General features: G+C 52.8%; 7 protein-coding genes across 7 annotated transcripts; 2 read left to right on the forward strand and 5 right to left on the reverse strand.

Moving 5' to 3' along the window:
* Positions 1-627: 627 nt before the first annotated feature.
* AtWU_03313 (aromatic ring-hydroxylating oxygenase subunit alpha) lies at positions 628-1,955 on the reverse strand (the record flags this gene model as incomplete). The annotated part of the gene is made up of 2 exons (XM_035498426.1): positions 628-1,075; positions 1,135-1,955. The coding sequence occupies 2 exons, from the start codon at positions 1,953-1,955 to the stop codon at positions 628-630; spliced, it is 1,269 nt and encodes a 422-aa protein (XP_035354319.1).
* A 1,008-nt stretch (positions 1,956-2,963) lies between these two features.
* Positions 2,964-4,384, forward strand: AtWU_03314 (NAD(P)/FAD-dependent oxidoreductase; the record flags this gene model as incomplete). The annotated part of the gene is made up of 2 exons (XM_035498427.1): positions 2,964-4,066; positions 4,123-4,384. The coding sequence occupies 2 exons, from the start codon at positions 2,964-2,966 to the stop codon at positions 4,382-4,384; spliced, it is 1,365 nt and encodes a 454-aa protein (XP_035354320.1).
* A 229-nt stretch (positions 4,385-4,613) lies between these two features.
* Positions 4,614-5,305, reverse strand: AtWU_03315 (GNAT family N-acetyltransferase; the record flags this gene model as incomplete). The annotated part of the gene is made up of 2 exons (XM_035498428.1): positions 4,614-4,846; positions 4,921-5,305. The coding sequence occupies 2 exons, from the start codon at positions 5,303-5,305 to the stop codon at positions 4,614-4,616; spliced, it is 618 nt and encodes a 205-aa protein (XP_035354321.1).
* Positions 5,306-6,047: 742 nt separating this feature from the next.
* AtWU_03316 (F-box protein) lies at positions 6,048-7,397 on the forward strand (the record flags this gene model as incomplete). Its single annotated transcript, XM_035498429.1, has 1 exon — positions 6,048-7,397. One exon carries the CDS (start codon positions 6,048-6,050, stop codon positions 7,395-7,397), a length of 1,350 nt encoding a protein of 449 aa, XP_035354322.1.
* A 995-nt stretch (positions 7,398-8,392) lies between these two features.
* On the reverse strand, positions 8,393-10,172 carry AtWU_03317 (MFS phospholipid transporter; the record flags this gene model as incomplete). Its single annotated transcript, XM_035498430.1, has 6 exons — positions 8,393-8,500; positions 8,560-8,830; positions 8,888-9,198; positions 9,258-9,276; positions 9,336-9,934; positions 10,005-10,172. 6 exons carry the CDS (start codon positions 10,170-10,172, stop codon positions 8,393-8,395), a joined length of 1,476 nt encoding a protein of 491 aa, XP_035354323.1.
* Positions 10,173-11,697: 1,525 nt separating this feature from the next.
* Positions 11,698-13,348, reverse strand: AtWU_03318 (cytochrome P450; the record flags this gene model as incomplete). Its single annotated transcript, XM_035498431.1, has 3 exons — positions 11,698-12,610; positions 12,667-13,104; positions 13,173-13,348. The coding sequence occupies 3 exons, from the start codon at positions 13,346-13,348 to the stop codon at positions 11,698-11,700; spliced, it is 1,527 nt and encodes a 508-aa protein (XP_035354324.1).
* A 3,033-nt stretch (positions 13,349-16,381) lies between these two features.
* AtWU_03319 (uncharacterized protein) lies at positions 16,382-16,849 on the reverse strand (the record flags this gene model as incomplete). The annotated part of the gene is made up of 2 exons (XM_035498432.1): positions 16,382-16,395; positions 16,468-16,849. The coding sequence occupies 2 exons, from the start codon at positions 16,847-16,849 to the stop codon at positions 16,382-16,384; spliced, it is 396 nt and encodes a 131-aa protein (XP_035354325.1).
* Between the last annotated feature and the right edge of the window lie 114 nt (positions 16,850-16,963).

The raw sequence follows: 16,963 nt of genomic DNA on the forward strand, positions 1-16,963 counted from the left end.
AATCCCTGGGAATCCCCGCCATGACCCGTCACCCTGTCCAAGTTTTGGTGCGTCTGGCTACTTGCAGGGGATTGAAGGTTTGAACATTCCAGACCAGGCGTGGGAAGCAAAAATAAAAAAGGACTGGGACTGGACAATCTGACTAACATCATCAAAAAAACTTTAACTTTTCTTTGTCCCAGTACTTGGTTGTATCCTGGATGGTCTTAGAGAAAGAAAGAAAAGTCCGGTGATTTTCCCACCGGTCAGGTGAGCGCACGTGGTCTAGTCTAGTTCCCTTTCCTCTTCTGGCTGCTTTTCCCGTCTTGGCCATCCTGCTCCTCTCTTCTACTATCTATCTCCTCCCCTTCCATTTTATCCCGCTCTTCGCCTTCTTGATAACCCCGTTTTACTTATCTAGTCGCAATACGCGACAGAAATAAATGCAACATGATTCACTTGAACGTCATTAAAAATGGGAAGCATGCTAAAATAAGAAACTATTCTAATTCGGTACAATATCTCAAATCCAAACAAAGATCGCTAACCTGATTTGCCGAAAACAATGTGTCAAACTCGTCAAGATGAATCATAGCACAACTCTCTCTTCTGTCCCAATTGCCGATCCCCTTCATAAACATTTTTCCCTCACCAGGCGACTGCCGCCGGTGGCTGCGCTCCGATATTCGAGCAGCATTCCTTACCCGCCCCACACCCCAGGTTGGCGCAGAACTGCATGTCCTGCGCACTCGTCGCCGCCTCCTTGGGCACCCGCTGACGGGCGGGCCAGTACTCCTGTCCCTCCTTCTCCTCGCGCTGGAAGTGCTCCGTCACCACGTCGCGCACCACCTTCTGGAAATACAAGGGGCCCTTCTCCATCTTCGGGTGCAGCTCGCCGTTCACAAACACTCCGGCATTCAGGTTCTTCTGGGTCAGATCGCAGAGGTACTTGTCCTCGGACATGATGCGCTTGTACATGGTGTTGATCAGCTCAAAGTCCTCGTCGCTCGAGTTCTTGTTGCGGTACACCTCGTACTTCATCACCGACCGGGTGGGGGAGAGCGGGACGAAGCGCTGCATGAAGAAAAAGTGTGGTCTGCAGATAAATGGTTAGGATTGGAACTGGTGGGGGTTATTAGACAGAGGCACACTTACGAGACGGTCATGGAGGCATTGGGGAAGTAGTATGTGCTAGCAATGCGGAGCCCTGCCGCGATCTGGTCGGGCTTGGAGTGGGCGTCGTGGATGATGCCGCCATCCTTGGTGTCGACCGAATAGGTGGCCAAGTCGGCCAGGGCGGGGATGTCGGGGTGCGTAGTCGCGCAGTGGTAGCATTCGTTGTAGTTGTCGGCCAGGATCTTCCAGTTGTAGTCGCCCTCCTGCTCCCAGGTGTGGTCAAAGGTGTAGTCCTCCCACTTGACATCGGCAAAGCGGGACTGCAGATCGATGCCCTTGAAGTCATCGTCCCACGAGATCTCGGGCTGTTCACCGGCATCCAGGTTGACCCAGATGAAGCCGTTGGCGTCGAGGTGCACGTGGATGGGGAGGAGGCTGTTCTTGCTCTTGTCGAAGCCGTCGAGGTCCTGGTAGCCGGGGGCCTTGGCCAGCTTGCCATTGAGGCCGTAGGACCAGCCATGGTACTTGCAGGCGAAGATGCGGGCGGATCCCTTCTCCTCGGTCACCAAGGGGAAAGCGCGGTGGCGGCAGACGTTGTGGAAGGCGTTGATGTTGCCCTCCTTGTCGCGCACCAGGACAAAGTTGAAGCCGGACACCTCGTACTGCAGCCAGTCTCCAGTGTTGGGGAGACGCAGCTTGTGAGTGGTCAGCAGCCATTTGCGGGAGAAGATGGCGCGTCGCTCCAGCTCGAACATCTCCTGCGAGGTGTACCACGAAGCTGGCAGGGCTCGCACGGCCTCATTGGTAGGGGCAGTGGGGGTCTCGCGGAGACCCAGGTAGTTCCACAATGCGGAGGCCATGGTATTAGACCAGAGGTGAAGTATAAAATATTGGTTTTTGAATGTTTTTGTGAGAGTCTGGAAAGAGGCTCTTGAGTGGAGATGGATCTTGGTCGTTGTTGTTGTTGTTCTACCAGACTTGAGGACGAGATGAGATACTGTCTTTATAACCAGTTGGATATTTGGTTATCTCTATCATCTTGCTTCATTCCAATCCATCCGCTTCTTCTCTCACAGCGGCTCCATAGCCGTCCACCGGCTCCAAAGCGATCAGGAGGTCGGGGACGGAGCCTGGATTCTCTGGCACCGGAACGCCTCGTGGCGGCGATGGCAGCCGTGGTTCCTCGTCTGGTCAATGCATGGGACTAGCATCCAGCCCTATCCCAGCTCACAACGCTATCATGGTGCTGATACAGAGGTATGTTCTCTGGAGATAGACACGGCCGGTAGAAGGGACCTTTGACCGATCCGCCGGCTGGCAATCAGATACGGAGCGATAAGAGAGCTTTGACCCGGACAGATGAAACTCATGCTCCGTGATGGAGGGCACAAACAAAGCCCCCCCTTACATGCATAGCCCGATTGGGAAGTCAAGCCCCAGATCTTCCCTACAGCAAGATTATTATTAGTTCACCTTGATCTTGTCGACTGAATGTTTTCCGGTCTAGGGAAAGCTTGAGCTGTCAGCCGGCCGAGGAGCTGCCAGTTCACCAGTGCAGTTTGTCCACTTGGAGTGCATGATCAGTTCTCCACTACGGAACCGGTCCACGGTTAGCCTCTCCATTGCCATTCATCGCTTCAAGCTAATCCCCCCCACATCCACGGATTCCTTCACCCAAACGAGAAGGAATCCAACTGCTGCAGGCGCAAGCCAAGACGGACTCGGTTCGGTTCCCGGTTCCCAGCCGGGGCAAAACAACCGACCAATGCCTGTTCTCAAACACATTAAGAATCTGGGGTCTGGCCTGGGGGGAGGTAGTCCCATGACACTATATTCTGATTCCTAGATATTCTCTTGTTAGTATAGTCATGGACAAGACACAGTCCATCGTGATCGTGGGAGCCGGCGTCTTTGGCCTCTCCACAGCCCTGTACCTGGCCGAAGATGGCTTCTCCTCCATCACGGTGATGGATCGGTCCATGCCGCCCGTCCCCGATGGATCGAGCAATGACATCTCGCGCGTTATTCGCTTCGACTATGGCGATCCCGTCTATGCGAAGATGGGCCGTGATGCCTACGAGCTTTGGAATACCAGTCCCGACTATGCGGACTCCTTCCATCGCACCCCCTGTGTCTGGACGGCACAGCAGTCAGGGCCTGCCGACCTCGTCTCGGCGGGCGGATCCGACTTCATTCGCAAGACCAAGAAGATCCTCACGGATATGGGTTGCGAATGGCACAACCTTGACAATGTGACCGCCTTGAAAGACCGTTTTCCCACAGTGTCGGGCACTCCCATCGGAGCAGGCTTCGAGGGATTCTACAACAACGCCGCGGGCTGGGCCGATGCCGGCCTCGCCATTACCGGCCTGCGCGATCGCTGCATCCGCGCGGGCGTCTCCTTTGTCACCGGTCGCCATGGACATGTAACGAGCTTGGAGAAAGGGTCGGATGGCGGAGTGACCGCCGTGCGAACCGTCGATGGCGGACGCATCACCGCCGATCAGTTCATTCTGGCGACGGGAGCATGGACGGCCAGTCTGGTGCCCTCATGGAACACCATGGTGGCCACCGCACAGATCGTCGGGTTCGTGCGGCTTACCCCGGAGGAGGTGAAGCGTCTGAAGGATCTCCCCATCATCTTCAATCTGTCTACGGGATTCTTCAGCTTCCCACCTCATGAGCAGACCGGATACTTGAAGGTGGCTTGTCACAGTTTCGGCTACACCTTGTCCTCGTCCAACGTATCCTCTCCACCCAGCGAAGCCATCTCACAGCGTGCCAACTTCATCCCGGAGGAAGGCCGTCAACGATTGCTGGCTGGTCTGGGTGAGATCTTACCCGAGTTGGTGTCGCGGGGCTTTGAGAAGACATGTCTCTGCTGGTACAACGAGACCCCGACGGGCGATTTCATCTTTGACCGCCATCCCGAACACCAAAATGTCTTTGTTGCGACCGGCGGCACTGGACAGTGAGTATTCCCCACAAAAGCTATGGGCGTCAACTATGATACTAACGAGGTACTAGTGCATACAAATTCCTTCCGGTGATCGGCGAATACATTGCCAAGGCCTTCCTGGGCCAACTGCCCGCCGACCTGGCGGAACGGTGGAAGTTCCACACCGACTACCGGTCGCGGGCGCAAGATGACTTGTTCACCGGGGCCAGTGCTCGCGGCGGCGGCGATGGCAGTCGGGGTGGCCCTGGTCGTCGGGAGTTTACGGCGCAGGAGCGAGACAGTCTCTTGACCTTGACGAATGCTCTGGTCCGGAGACCCGCTAAGATATAGATGAGGATTGCCAGTGGTCATTTATATAGAGGTTGTTGTGCACACTTTAGGTTCTTGTTATTAGCGTGGCTGAAGTACTTGATCTATTGTATCTATTGGGTAGGGGTTTGGCCACCAGTTTCAATGGCGGGCCTTGGTTCTATACTATAAATATATCCTTCTTCCGTGTTCAAACCAGAAATATATATATATATATACTCCTCTACCACGTCCTCTGCACTATCTCACCTCAAGCATCCTTCTTCGGTGGATCCCGCACCATAGGCGCCAAGGCACCCGTATCCCCAAAGACATGGCTACGATCCTCGAAGCCAAACCGCTCATAGACGGGCTTGCCCGCCTTACTGGCATCAATATAAACCGGCACGCCTGCCTGGTCCGCAGCGCGACAGCCCCATTCCAGAAGCAGACGAGCGGCACCCATCCGTCGGTAATCGGTGTGAGTCGCCAGCATATCGAGATCTACCACATCCATTAGCAATCCCACCCCACACCAACCCTTCCCCAAAGCTATGTAGATGAGAACATGAACATACAATAATTCGGCCTCCCCCCACCCACCAACGCAGCCCGGAAGGTCTCCAGCTGCTTGACAAAGGCATCATTATGCACCGGATCCATATCTGGATGCCAGGCCGGCCAGCGAGCACCACGTTCTTCCGCCGTCTGCAGAGACCATTTGGCGTAGGCGACGATGCGGTTATTCTGGGAGGTGTCGACGACCTTGAGGAATTTCTCTGCGGGTTTGTGTCGCATGTCGTGCTCGTTGGCTTCGTGCCACCATTGTCGCACGCCCGGGGTGTCGGGCCAGATGGTCAGCATGGATTCGGTGGTGAAGGCATTGTACCAGAGGTCGGTGAGGGCGGGGAGGTCCTCGAGAGTGGCGGGCTCGAGGCGGAGGGGGGAGGTGGTAGATGCCATATTTCTTTCGTTTAAAAGTAAGTTGCTGGTTTAGTTGGTATTGAAGGGAAAGAGGATTATTATCCCTGTCCGAATAGCTTCAGTCTGGCGGGGAGGAGATGGATGGATGGATGATGACTGACTCGCCCAGTGCACGGATCACCCACCGCCCGGGTTGGTGGGAGGGAAAAGGGATCGATCGGCAAGGGATCCACTGCCCCAACTGTTCCTCTTCTTCATCCTTCTGACGAATTCTTTCCGTGGCCCCGGATCGACATTTTGGATCCAGATTGATCAAGTACAAACAAGTGAGATCTCTATACATTTCCATTTTAAGTTCCTTTCCATGGAGGTTCCCTGGCTATGGTCGTGGCCCGGCCCGCTGTCCAAGGTTAATTACAATGTGTTCACCAACAAACTCTCCAACAAACTCATCGCCCATCCAGACTGGTCGCTGCTGGTCCCGTAAACCCTCAACTATACAGCATTGTCGGTGACCCCTAACAGAATTCTTATTCTCAAGACAACGGGAGACCAGGGGAGGGATGTATTTAATCCATGCATGTACATTGAACTTGATTAAATTGATCCGCCCAATGGGGTTGATGATAGATTCAGCCACGGTAGGCAGCAGAGGTAGGTGCCTGGCGACAGTGAATGAATGAATGAATGAATGAATGAATGCCTCGACAACATATAGACGCGCTCTGCGTTCCCAAACAGCCTGGTAATATCAACACATCGAAACTCTCTCTCTCTTAACATGTCCATCGCCTGTCTTCCCATTGAGTTGGTGAGGAAAATCTGCACCTATCTACAGCTACCAGCCTGGTGTGCGCTTCGACTGACTTGTCGGTCGCTCTACAACATCACTCTCAATTCGTTTCGACGCGTCTTCCGCAGCATCTCCGTCTTGTGCACCTCCGGCGGACTGTGCCAACTCTATGAGCTTTCCATGCACGAGGGTATTCGTCAACATGTCGAAGAGCTCAGACTTGTCCCGGAGCTATTCAATGGTGAATATGAAATGCATTCCTATGGTTTCGCATATTGGGACTGTATTCAATTGGCCTTGAAGAAACAGCGACAGCAGCAGCCTGAGGAGGAGTACTCAGCTTCAGCCCATGTCTCGCAATACTATCAGGATTTTCACTTCGTCATGAAAGATCATCGACGCATACTGAAGTCGCCGACTGCCATCCGCGTTCTCCGACACTGCATGGGCCGTCTTGTCAACTTAACTACAGTCGGGTTACGATATCGCCCTGCCGAAGGAAGTCGTAACTCGATATGTCTAGGCTGGCGCAGTCTAACAGACGACCTCGGCTTTCCCCCCAAATTTCCCCAGGAATTCCGCCGGCACGATTGGATCTCCAGAGAGCAGGATCGAGCTTTCTGCGTTCTTGTAAGGGCCCTAATTGGCGGTGGTCGGAAAGTGGAGAATCTATCGACATGTGGTAAACCATGCTACGGCGTGGCGCTTGCCAGGCTGAAGCTGACTCAAAAAGAATGGACATCCTTTGTTTCCCTCATGAAAGGCTTGTTGAAGTTACACCTTTGTCTGGAGGGAACACAGGAGGGCGACCATCCAGAACGTCCCCGTGAGCTGTTGACAGCCGTTGGCCCGACTCTCGAGGTACTACGGTATCAATTCGACTCCATCAACGCGTCTTACCCCCCTACAACTTTCCCCATTCTCGGGATCTTCCCGGGAATACAGTTTCCGCGTCTGCGCGAAGTCCGTTTGCAGAATCTGGTGGCCCCGCCGGAAGCCCTGATGGAATTTCTTCGTGCTGTCTCGCCTACCTTGACCGACCTGATTTTAAAAGGGGTCAGTCTAGCCCAGCCTGACGATCCGTACGGCCCTTTGCCCCAAGAAGACACCCCATGGGAGACCAAGCACCGTTGGCAGCATGCTTTGGAATGTTTCCGCGATAAGCTGTCCTTGCACTTCCTTGTATTGCAGGCCGTTATGTTTAAGAGTAACGTACTGGAAATTGAAGATGAGACATACACCTGGGGCCCGCCACATAATCAGGATACGGCTGCTTATAACGTTGCGCGAACCGGCCTTTCCTTCCAGGATTGGGTGAACCAGCTACGTCTGAAATGAGTGCCAACATGCTGGTCAGTATGCTAGCTTACTGGTTACTATCAGAGCTAGGGTGTGTGCGTGTGTAGTGGTACTTCACTCGGAACTATCACCTTTCAACTCTCCTCCGCTACAAGTTTCTGCCATCATAAGCAGATACTAGATAGATAGATAGATAGCTTAGGATTTACCTTATCTCCCAAATACAAGCCCCTTGGCTGTTCTCGAACTGACCAAGCAAGATAGATATCCTTAGGGATCCAGCCTGTAGACATCTATACCCAAACTAGGATCGGAGATAGACTCCCCTCCGTGTGTAAATGAATTTATCATACGAATCAGTCGAGACTAGCGATGATAACTAAACTAGGAGATAGACAGTACGCTCGAGTGACCATTCTCTGTCGGACCTCCGCAGCATACATTAATCACCTTATGGTTGACATGCTCATAAAGATAAGCTTTTCAGATACAAGTTACTACGTAGACGACGGTGAAATCTATCGTATCCCCGGCTGCCGGGTGTCCGGAGATCCAACGTACGGCCGGTGGTGGCAGGCAAGCTGGTAGAAGTCTAGTATCTTCCTGCAGGATGGTTAGCGTGGAATCCTGGGCTGCAAGAGCAGGCGTTACTTGGGAGGTTGTTATCTAGGGTTATCTATTTGACGCAGAGATAATGGGCCGGATTTGTGGGTCGGGGGTCGGGGGTCTGGTGTCCGGTATGCACGATCCATGATAACATAGCAACTTACCGGTTCTGGTCACTTTTATCTTCTGACATGTGACATTAGCTAGCACATTTCCTTCCAGCTTGCTGATATGCACTAGTTTTTATGTTATGGAATTATCCACACTGCGGTGGGTTGTACGTGTATTGCGATCGCGTACACATTATATCTCCGTAAAGGGCATTAAATTGTGTACCGTAACTAGTATGCTCATGATCAAGAATACACTTTTCGTCGAATCAAAATAGAATAGGATACATGGCTCGTTCAACTCGTCGAATGCATACTTTACTGCGTCCTCTGCCTCTCGCCGCCTCCCGTGCCCATGCTGGATGTGTCGTACCCGTGGGACTCGAGATAAGCGCGGAAGCGAGCATCCTCGTGCGTGATGGTGTCCTATGATTAGTTAGCACTGTCACCTATCGTCAATCGGAGCAAATTGATAGGTCACTTACCTGACCAATATGAGGCAAGCAAAAGAACGCCAAAAACGCACTAAAGATACACAGGGCACTAGACACGTAGAACGGATCCTGGCCCTGGCGGATCTTGTTCGGGGCGTTCTTGACAATCACGGGGAAGACGTATGTGCCCACGAACGCGCCAATCTTTCCCATGGCGGCTGCGGTGCCGTAGTACTGACCGCGAATGGGTGTCGCGCAGGTCTTGGCTGCACAGAGACCGATGTTGTCGCCGGGGCCGACTTCGCCCATGGCGAGGAAGATACTGTCATCCGAGTGGTTAGTGCGAAGTGGGACAAACGGGAATCGGGGATGAACTCACCCGTAGACAACGACAAAGGCGGCCACGTAGTGAGGCGTATCCAGGTAGGGGTAGCATCCGGTCATGATCAGGCCGATGGCTCCCTGGACGAACACTCCGAATGCTAGTGTGTTGCGCGGACCGTACCAATCGCTCAGGAATGCGCCCAGAGCAGATCCGGGCAGGTAGAAGACGTTGATCAGGGTGTTCCAGCCGAGTGTCTGCCACATGGGCGCGCTATCGCCGATGATATCGGCCAACCAGGCGGATGAGTAAATACTGAAGGAGTAGGTGGAGAAGTCGTAGATGAACCAGATCAAGGATACGACACACTGGACGAGTTAGCGCATTCGAAATGGTAAGGTTTGCTTGAAGTTGTTGGCGGGCTTACCCAACGCTTCCAGTAGAATCTGTTGATATCGGGTTAGTTATGTTCTGGTCTCATCTGGGGGAGGGGGCTGAGGCTTACTTGACAATAAGCCAGACGGGAAACTTGTTCATCTTCTCGCGGGTGTACTCGGCGGGCTCCTTCAGCTTCATCCGCAGGTAGATCAGACTGAGCGGCGGAATAACACCAAGACCCAGGCAGATACGCCAGGCAGCGCGGAGATGGTTCTCTCCGGTAGCGAGTACGACAATCATGGGCACGAGCGATGAGGCGACAGAGGCCAAATCCAGCTGGAAGTTGGTGAAGAGAATGAACCAGCGGTGTCGGGTGCCCTCGGCCAGTTCACCACTGCTCTCAGCGGCGGCGACGGAACCAGCAGGGTATTCACCTCCAACGCCCAGACCCAAGAAGAAGCGATAGACAGTCAAGGCCGTGAACATGCCGGGAAGGCTGCCATTATGGCCATAGGCACCGGCACAGAGAGCACCAAAGACGAACAGGATGACAGTGGAGACCATGAGGGTGTTGGATCGAGACCAATGGTCGGAGAGGTAGCCAAAAAAGAGCATGCCAACAACAGTTCCAGCAAAAGCGATGGACGAGACATTCTGACTGTAGGTGGAGCCATCGTAGATCTTGGGATAAATTTTGTCGAGCATGGTGTTGACGGTACCGATGACCTGACGGCCATAACCTATGTCAGTGCGATTGAACCTCAAGGGACATATTAGAAGAGAAGAGGTCACTGACATATTGCAAGTATCCATCCGACCACAAACCAGCACCACAGGCAAAGGTAGGCCAACTGCGCTCCCAGAAGGATTTCTCGGTGTCGGCCAAGGGATCCTCATCGACGTGAGGGTCACCGTGCGGCGACACCACCAGCTCCTTGGTCTTCTCGTCACTGCGGTCCATCATTGTGTAGACTTATTGCAGTCTCGAAAACTGACAGATAGACAGATCTAACTGGGAGAAATGGAGGATGTGAAAAGGAAGAGAAAGCAAGGGGGAAGCAGCAGGAGGGGCAACGTTAGCCAGCCGGGGCACGAGACCACGGGATACCCTACCAACAGCGGCGACAATCAACAGCAGGAAGGCGCTCGACCGGTGGGTGGGGGAGAGGCTTTATAGAGTCGGTGACCTGCAGCAGCGGGCAAAGCTTGTCCGAGGAAATTGCCCCAGCATCGCGGCAGGGAACTGGGCTGAAGGAAGACAGTGAAATGCAAAGCGGATCTCAGTGGTGGGGAGAGGATCAAGTCTGAGGTAGTACGGCGTGCGCACGAGGGAATGGGCCAGGTTCCTCGTATCTCACTGGTGCATGGGGACACTTTGACAGACATTTTCAGCCTATCTCCGGTAGCGTAAACCATGAGGATGATATTGGCTACACAGTAAGCGGAAAGAGAGATAGACAGACGACCCGCCGGCAGACGACGATAGGAACTCGTGGTTCGGTGTCCCCGAGCCACTTTGTCTACTTACTACCTACGGAGTACCTAGTCCTAGATAGGATTACTACTACTGAGTAGGTACCAAGCTTCTCTGCTTCAAAGCTTGAAGTGGGGACACCATGGATCCAGCCCGACTGACACCGTCGCTCCACGTGCAGGGCTCACTGGGTGTCGCCGGTTGGCCCCCCAAGTACGGAGTAAGGGGGGGAATCCGTAGGGAGGAATATACGCAGCTCGGAGGGACGCTCGTTGCAGGGCAATCGGGCGCGTGCAGAGCAACGAGCCAATCTGCCGTCTGGTCGCACTCTCATTCGATGGTACAGGGGGTGGTGGCGCGATAGAGCCATCGCTGCTGATTCGCGATAAGCGGTCGCAGTGCAGACAGTTGGGATGCTGTAACTTCGAAGTTTTCTGCCATTTCCCCTTACACCCTATGCCAGATACTATCAGAAGATAGTTCATGAGCCCATGACATTTTATTTCATTGACCGAGACTTCACTGATTCTCTTTGTCAAGGAATCAGGGGCAGGGATAGAACTGCCAGTCTGTCAGGCACGTGGGCTCAAATGGGGGCTTCTAATCAACTTCTAATCAGGACGGCGCTTGGGCCCACGTGCCGCCCTTTCTGGCGCATCCTGCAGCTGGCGCAGCTGCTGCTAGGATGAATAAATGCATGGATGCTTCATCATGAAAATAAGTGGTACTACCAGAGGTGACTCAACGTAATAATAGCGATCAGTAGTATTCTTGGTCGGATTGGACTCGATCAGAATCAATGAAATGGGTCGATGCAGATGCACCCCAATTCGGGGCATGACTCGGGGTTACACAGGCCACGTGCTCAATCACCTTTCTTTCACTTTCGACTGCAGCAGCGACCGGAACTTTTTCTCTTGGAAAAACACAAATAAGGTATAATTAGCCACGTGGTCCATGGCAGACTTTCATGGGCAGTTACTCATCCCATTCTACATCATACAAGCTACTACTCCTATCCCACCATCAAGTTAAACACTCCACTACCGGGCTGCACCGTACAGTCCCATTCCACTCCCGCGTATTCGCTGCGTGGACGCACCGTCACTGGGAACTTATCCTTGAGCGGTCGCATGTTCGACGCGACTGCCATCGAGTTCAACCGCGGCGTGCGCCACTGCCCATCCACCGGCGCTATATCATATCGGAGCACCAACAGAGCGGCTAATCCGAGAATCTCCGAGCTGGCAAAGTGTCGTCCGGGACAAATGACGGGGGACACTCCAAATGTCATAAAGCCTGCCGTGCGCCGCGGGTTCTTCTCCTCCGACCGGATGTACCGCCGCGCATCGAACTCCAGCGCCGTCTCTCCCCATGCCTCGGGCATGCGACCCAACGTCTTGGCCGGCATGTTGATCATGCTGCCCGCTTTGAGGAAATATTGATCCGCCAGCATCACGTCCTCCATGACAAATCGGGTCGGGGCGGATGCAGACTGCACACGTAGGATTTCCTGGAAGCTGGAGACCACGAGCGGGCAGTTGTCGCGTAGAGCCGAGATATCGACGATGTGTCGCTGGTCGGCGTCGACGCGGAGCGCATTCGTGCGAATCTCCTCCCGGATTTCCTCCAGCAGGTCGGGTCGGGAATACAGCTCATACAGCACCCAGAAGGCGGCGGGGACCGTGTTAGAGAGAAGCCCGATGCCCATGCCCACCTCCTCCCGCGCAATATCCTCGACGGGCATTCCGGCCTCTCGCATCGTCTTCCAACGTGCCTGGGTCAAGTCCGATCCGTCCTCATGCCCCCCTTGCTCGTAGTAACGCACCATGGCGGCCACGACCGCCTCGCGCCCCCGCCACGCAGTGCGCGCAGTGAGCCAGGGGAGGAAGTTGGCCATCAATGGACTGAGGTGCGACTCAAAGGACCTTGTAGACTCAGTCCCATAATTCACTCAACTCCGCGTAGAATACTAGTCACTCACCAGAAAGATTCCTCGATGTTCGCATCCTTGTAGGGGTTCAGTGGTCCATACGAGGCATTCGTACTGGCGACCGTGATGGCATGGCGACACCAGCCGTAGAGGTCGATGGTGGTGGTGCTGGCCAGCTCATCCACCAAGGGTCGTAGCAGGCGCGTCATGCGCTCGTTCATGCGATCCAAGGGCGCGCCTATCAGGGTGGGCTGCATGGCATGGATGATGGTCTGCGTCAATCCCTGGCCGCCCGATTGCTTTTCGCGAATCAGCTCCAGCGTCGGGCCACGAATGCCGACCATACGCTCAGCCGTCATGCTGATGAACGGGTCAAAGCTCAGGGACTTTTTGTTCCGTTGGATGGACAGCAGGATGCTAGGCGAGGTCACCAGGTAGCTCTTGGTGAAGACCATATTGAGGCCGAAAATGGGTAAGGCATGTTTCTCGCTACGGCGCGTTAGAAGGTCCGTCGTCTGGCTCCCAATCACTGAGTTTGTAGGGGCTCGAAAACTCACGTTAGCATGGTAAAGTATGATAAGCCATACCACAAGAAACACAGCAGATGGCCGACCACGGGAATACTGCTGCGCACCAATGGTGGTTCGCGCGGGTCGGGCTTCTCGCGACGGCTGAAGGCGTATCCGAAGACGGCCAGGAGGCCGAGCACCGCCAACGTGTAGAAGTCCAGCATGACTGGAAGGGGCGCGAAGGTACGCCACCCAGAGTAGTGTGAGAGAATGGGGATTGGAGAAGGGGATAGAGAATTGCAGGCCGGAGTTGGTGTTTTCGCGGGGAAGAAAGAGAGTTTATGGAGTCAGCCCCAAATCACGCGACCGCCATTATTCTCCTGAAAGCCTAATAAGTACTAATAATAAGTAACATCGCAACGCCAGTTGGCTACTTCGGCTATCCTAAGCTTCCCGAGGTGGGGGGAAGGGCCGGATCTTTCTTTAAGCTTCCGGCTTATCGGTCACCAAAAAAAACACATCAAAATGATGTGTGGATAGATTTGTTGTGGTGGTTATCCCAGCAATCATGTTGTTTGTTCTGGTACTGGTGTGTGGGATTTTCTCGTACCAGTGGGGAGCGACCGAGGATTCCTCATTATTGAGTGCTTGTACTGCTACAGTAATAAGTAGGGACACAATCACTAGACAGCGTAGATAATGAAGGTGAACACAAGCCGAATAAGTTCATCGAACTGCGTGTAACCAGTGTAAAGACTGTTAGTAACTGCATAACACTGGCGATGAATGTGTACAAACACCCTACCTGCAATTCTGATTGGGTGTCAACGAATTCATAGGACCATTATATACACAAACATTAAATAGGTAAGTACTTAGTAAGTCCAACTATGCAGTGTTGTGCTTTTGGAGTAGCCTGAGGCTGCCTGTACCGCCAATAAGATCATCTCATCCCGGGTTGATGTGGGTCCTAGCAGAGCATCATGATGTTCGATGAGATCTCTCCGGTGGACACTGATCGACTGGCAGCAACCCATGGAATTGTCCGATATGATAGTTGAATAAGCGTGGGAGCACATCTGCCAGGGCTTATACTGGTAGTTCGTTCATACATTGCAAAGTAGTCGGTGCACCCATGTACCGACGGACTACTTAGTAGATAAGTTGTACTGCCGGATGTCAATATATATAACTAGTACTCTCCGAATCCCCTGAAGAGCACCATCCAAGCGACTCGAGTGTTTGGTGGCTGTAGGAGCTCTTATACTCTATAGCAGAAGAATTGTTTCATAATACTCACTTTCGCGTTTCACTCCATGACTTCATGAATAGAGGCATCATGTACTAGTCTCAGAGCCGTCAACACAGCAATGTCTAGGCATATCGAATCGTGCCCACACCATCATTATCGCAGAAGCTAGTGGGCCCAAGTGACAGCTTACAGGCCATCCTTTTACTATTACTGACATATTGAGTGGCATACCATACATTGCTCGCGACGTGGTGTAGGCTTCAATTGTGGAGGTGTTGAAGATGAGTCTTCGCCTAGTATACATTTAGGGTGAGAATTTGGAACTTGGGCCGGTCGCATTTGTTAGCCTTTGGAATCTGCCTCCCAACCAAGTGATCAGATGTTTAGGCTCATATCTCTCGCAATAATCCCATCGAAAAGTGATTGGAATTTTCTATATACTACTTTTGTACTCACGATTCCGTCTCTTCAGTGAAGCCCTCAATGCCCAAAGAGCTCGTGTTAAAGCTACAGCTAAATTTATTAATTAGTGCAAGCCATAGAAAACCTTTTATCATAACGAGGTTCGAAAATCAGCCGAATCAATCATAAAAGATCAGCTAGTTCGAGTTTTGCTTTTGGCGCGTAAACGAGGCAGTCATTCTGGACGCCTTCTGTTGTTGACATAGGCATTTGGATAAACTGACCACTGATGCATATCACAGTCTAGCAGGTAACCTGCCGGTGCATATACCGATCGCCGCCAAAACGCACCTAGGAGATTTCATTGTGAGCGTTCCGGACCAAATGCGATCGACCGCGATTCGTGGTGCTCGTTACTCTCGGGAGCGGGCTGGATTAGCACTCGGAGCGGGACTCAGCGGAAAGCTGGATAGATCACCTAGATCACCCGTGCTGATGTCAGGAGATGGAGGTGAGAATTGATCCTGATGAATGATCGATCACGTCTCGCCACTTTATCAATCACACAGCATGCTTTATACCGTCAGTTACGGGAATGACAACACAGATTGGCCCCAGTAATCATTTCGCTGTCAAGTTTCTCGGAGAGCCTAGAACTTTCCATACACTGGTAATTGGAAAAGACTCATAGAACCGACCTCTGGGCTTCATCCTCTTCAGCAGGATCTGGGGCTGTGTGAATGAGTGAGCATATCGCCAAGAGTGACTCGATGTCCCTGGTGAGACGGTTCATTCAACATCAGGATGACAGCAGCAGGAACCCGGTCTGGCCCCAATGATAAACAAGTTTATGCTATTGGATTTGACCCCTGCCGAGATTATCTCGCCCCAATTCTACCAGAGATATCCAAATCTTCGTTCTTCTGATCGATGGAGTCTTCGAACCCCCAGCTGCGTGTAATCCGACCGTACATTCACGGAGCAATCCGACGCCGACAAGATGTTCAGCGATGTAGTCAGTTTAGGCGACTGGATGGAAAAATCTGCGCATGCAAGCAGCAGCCAGGAATTGAATTTTTTTTTCTCCCGCTGTGCACATGTGGCATTGGGTTTTCTTAGCCTGCAGGTACGGTGTGCGACGTACCACGTACTTGCGTATAGGATTACCTGCTTATTCTCACCTGTTATTTTCCCCCTTCAGTTGCTTTGTTTTTGTCCCCCAACACCAATGTACCTGCTGCATATGCAGTACAACACAGCAGTCTTCAAGCGAGAAAAAATTCGTTAGAATGGTAGCTCGCAAGATCATGCTTTTTGGGGCCGATGCACGATGGCGGGATGGACGACGTGTGGTAACCAACAAGTTGATCTATGGCAGATACTCCATGTCTGAACGGCAGCGGTGAATGTTAGCGTCTGATTCAAGTCTGCGACCAAGTGAAGCAGTCGACTGCTTCTGCCTACGTAATGGCGGCGGTTAGTGTTCTATATATAGCTCTATCGCGGGAGAACATATTGCTTCTGCTCACTTCAAAACCCCCCGGTGAGACAAACGATGGTGTTTGTTGATCTCAGGCCATGAATGGTAACTGAGTTGCCGGAATTAACTCGCATGAACTACAGAGTCAGTCAACTTCGCTTCGGCGGCAATGTTATTAAAGGATTGTCATGAAAATAGAAGAACACTACCCATCGTAGTAAGGGTTGTGAAGATCCTGGTGGGCTTTGATCGGGTCACTGCCCGTCCCGCGCTGAGATCTAGCATTTTCTCTTCAGCCAACAACATCACCGCGAGATCGCTGATCTTCAGGAAGGCCACCTCGTCGCGTACGCGTCCAAGGTCGCCAACCAGACTGACTGACTCTCTTGTTGGGGTGTGCCTGGCAATGTGCGGCATGTCAGCATCATGCACTGGTTGAGGGGCACATCTGCGACCGTGGCTCATCAGTGGATTGTTGCGTAGCCACAGTTTTGCAACAAGCTTTCTGTGTGAAAGAATCGAAGAATCGCGAAGCATTTCTGAAGCCGGGATGGAACCTGGGCTGGAACCACAGAAACTCAATCGGGACATTGTCTGGTAAGGGCCAAGGACAGGAGGATGGTCTGGCACTCATTCTGCGACCCGGACTGTGTCAGTGTCTGAGTGGATTCAGAATGTGCCTGGTTGCCCCTCCTTCAACGACGA

This window comes from Aspergillus tubingensis (assembly GCF_013340325.1).
Source record: "Aspergillus tubingensis WU-2223L DNA, scaffold_4, whole genome shotgun sequence".
NCBI lineage: Eukaryota > Fungi > Ascomycota > Eurotiomycetes > Eurotiales > Aspergillaceae > Aspergillus > Aspergillus tubingensis.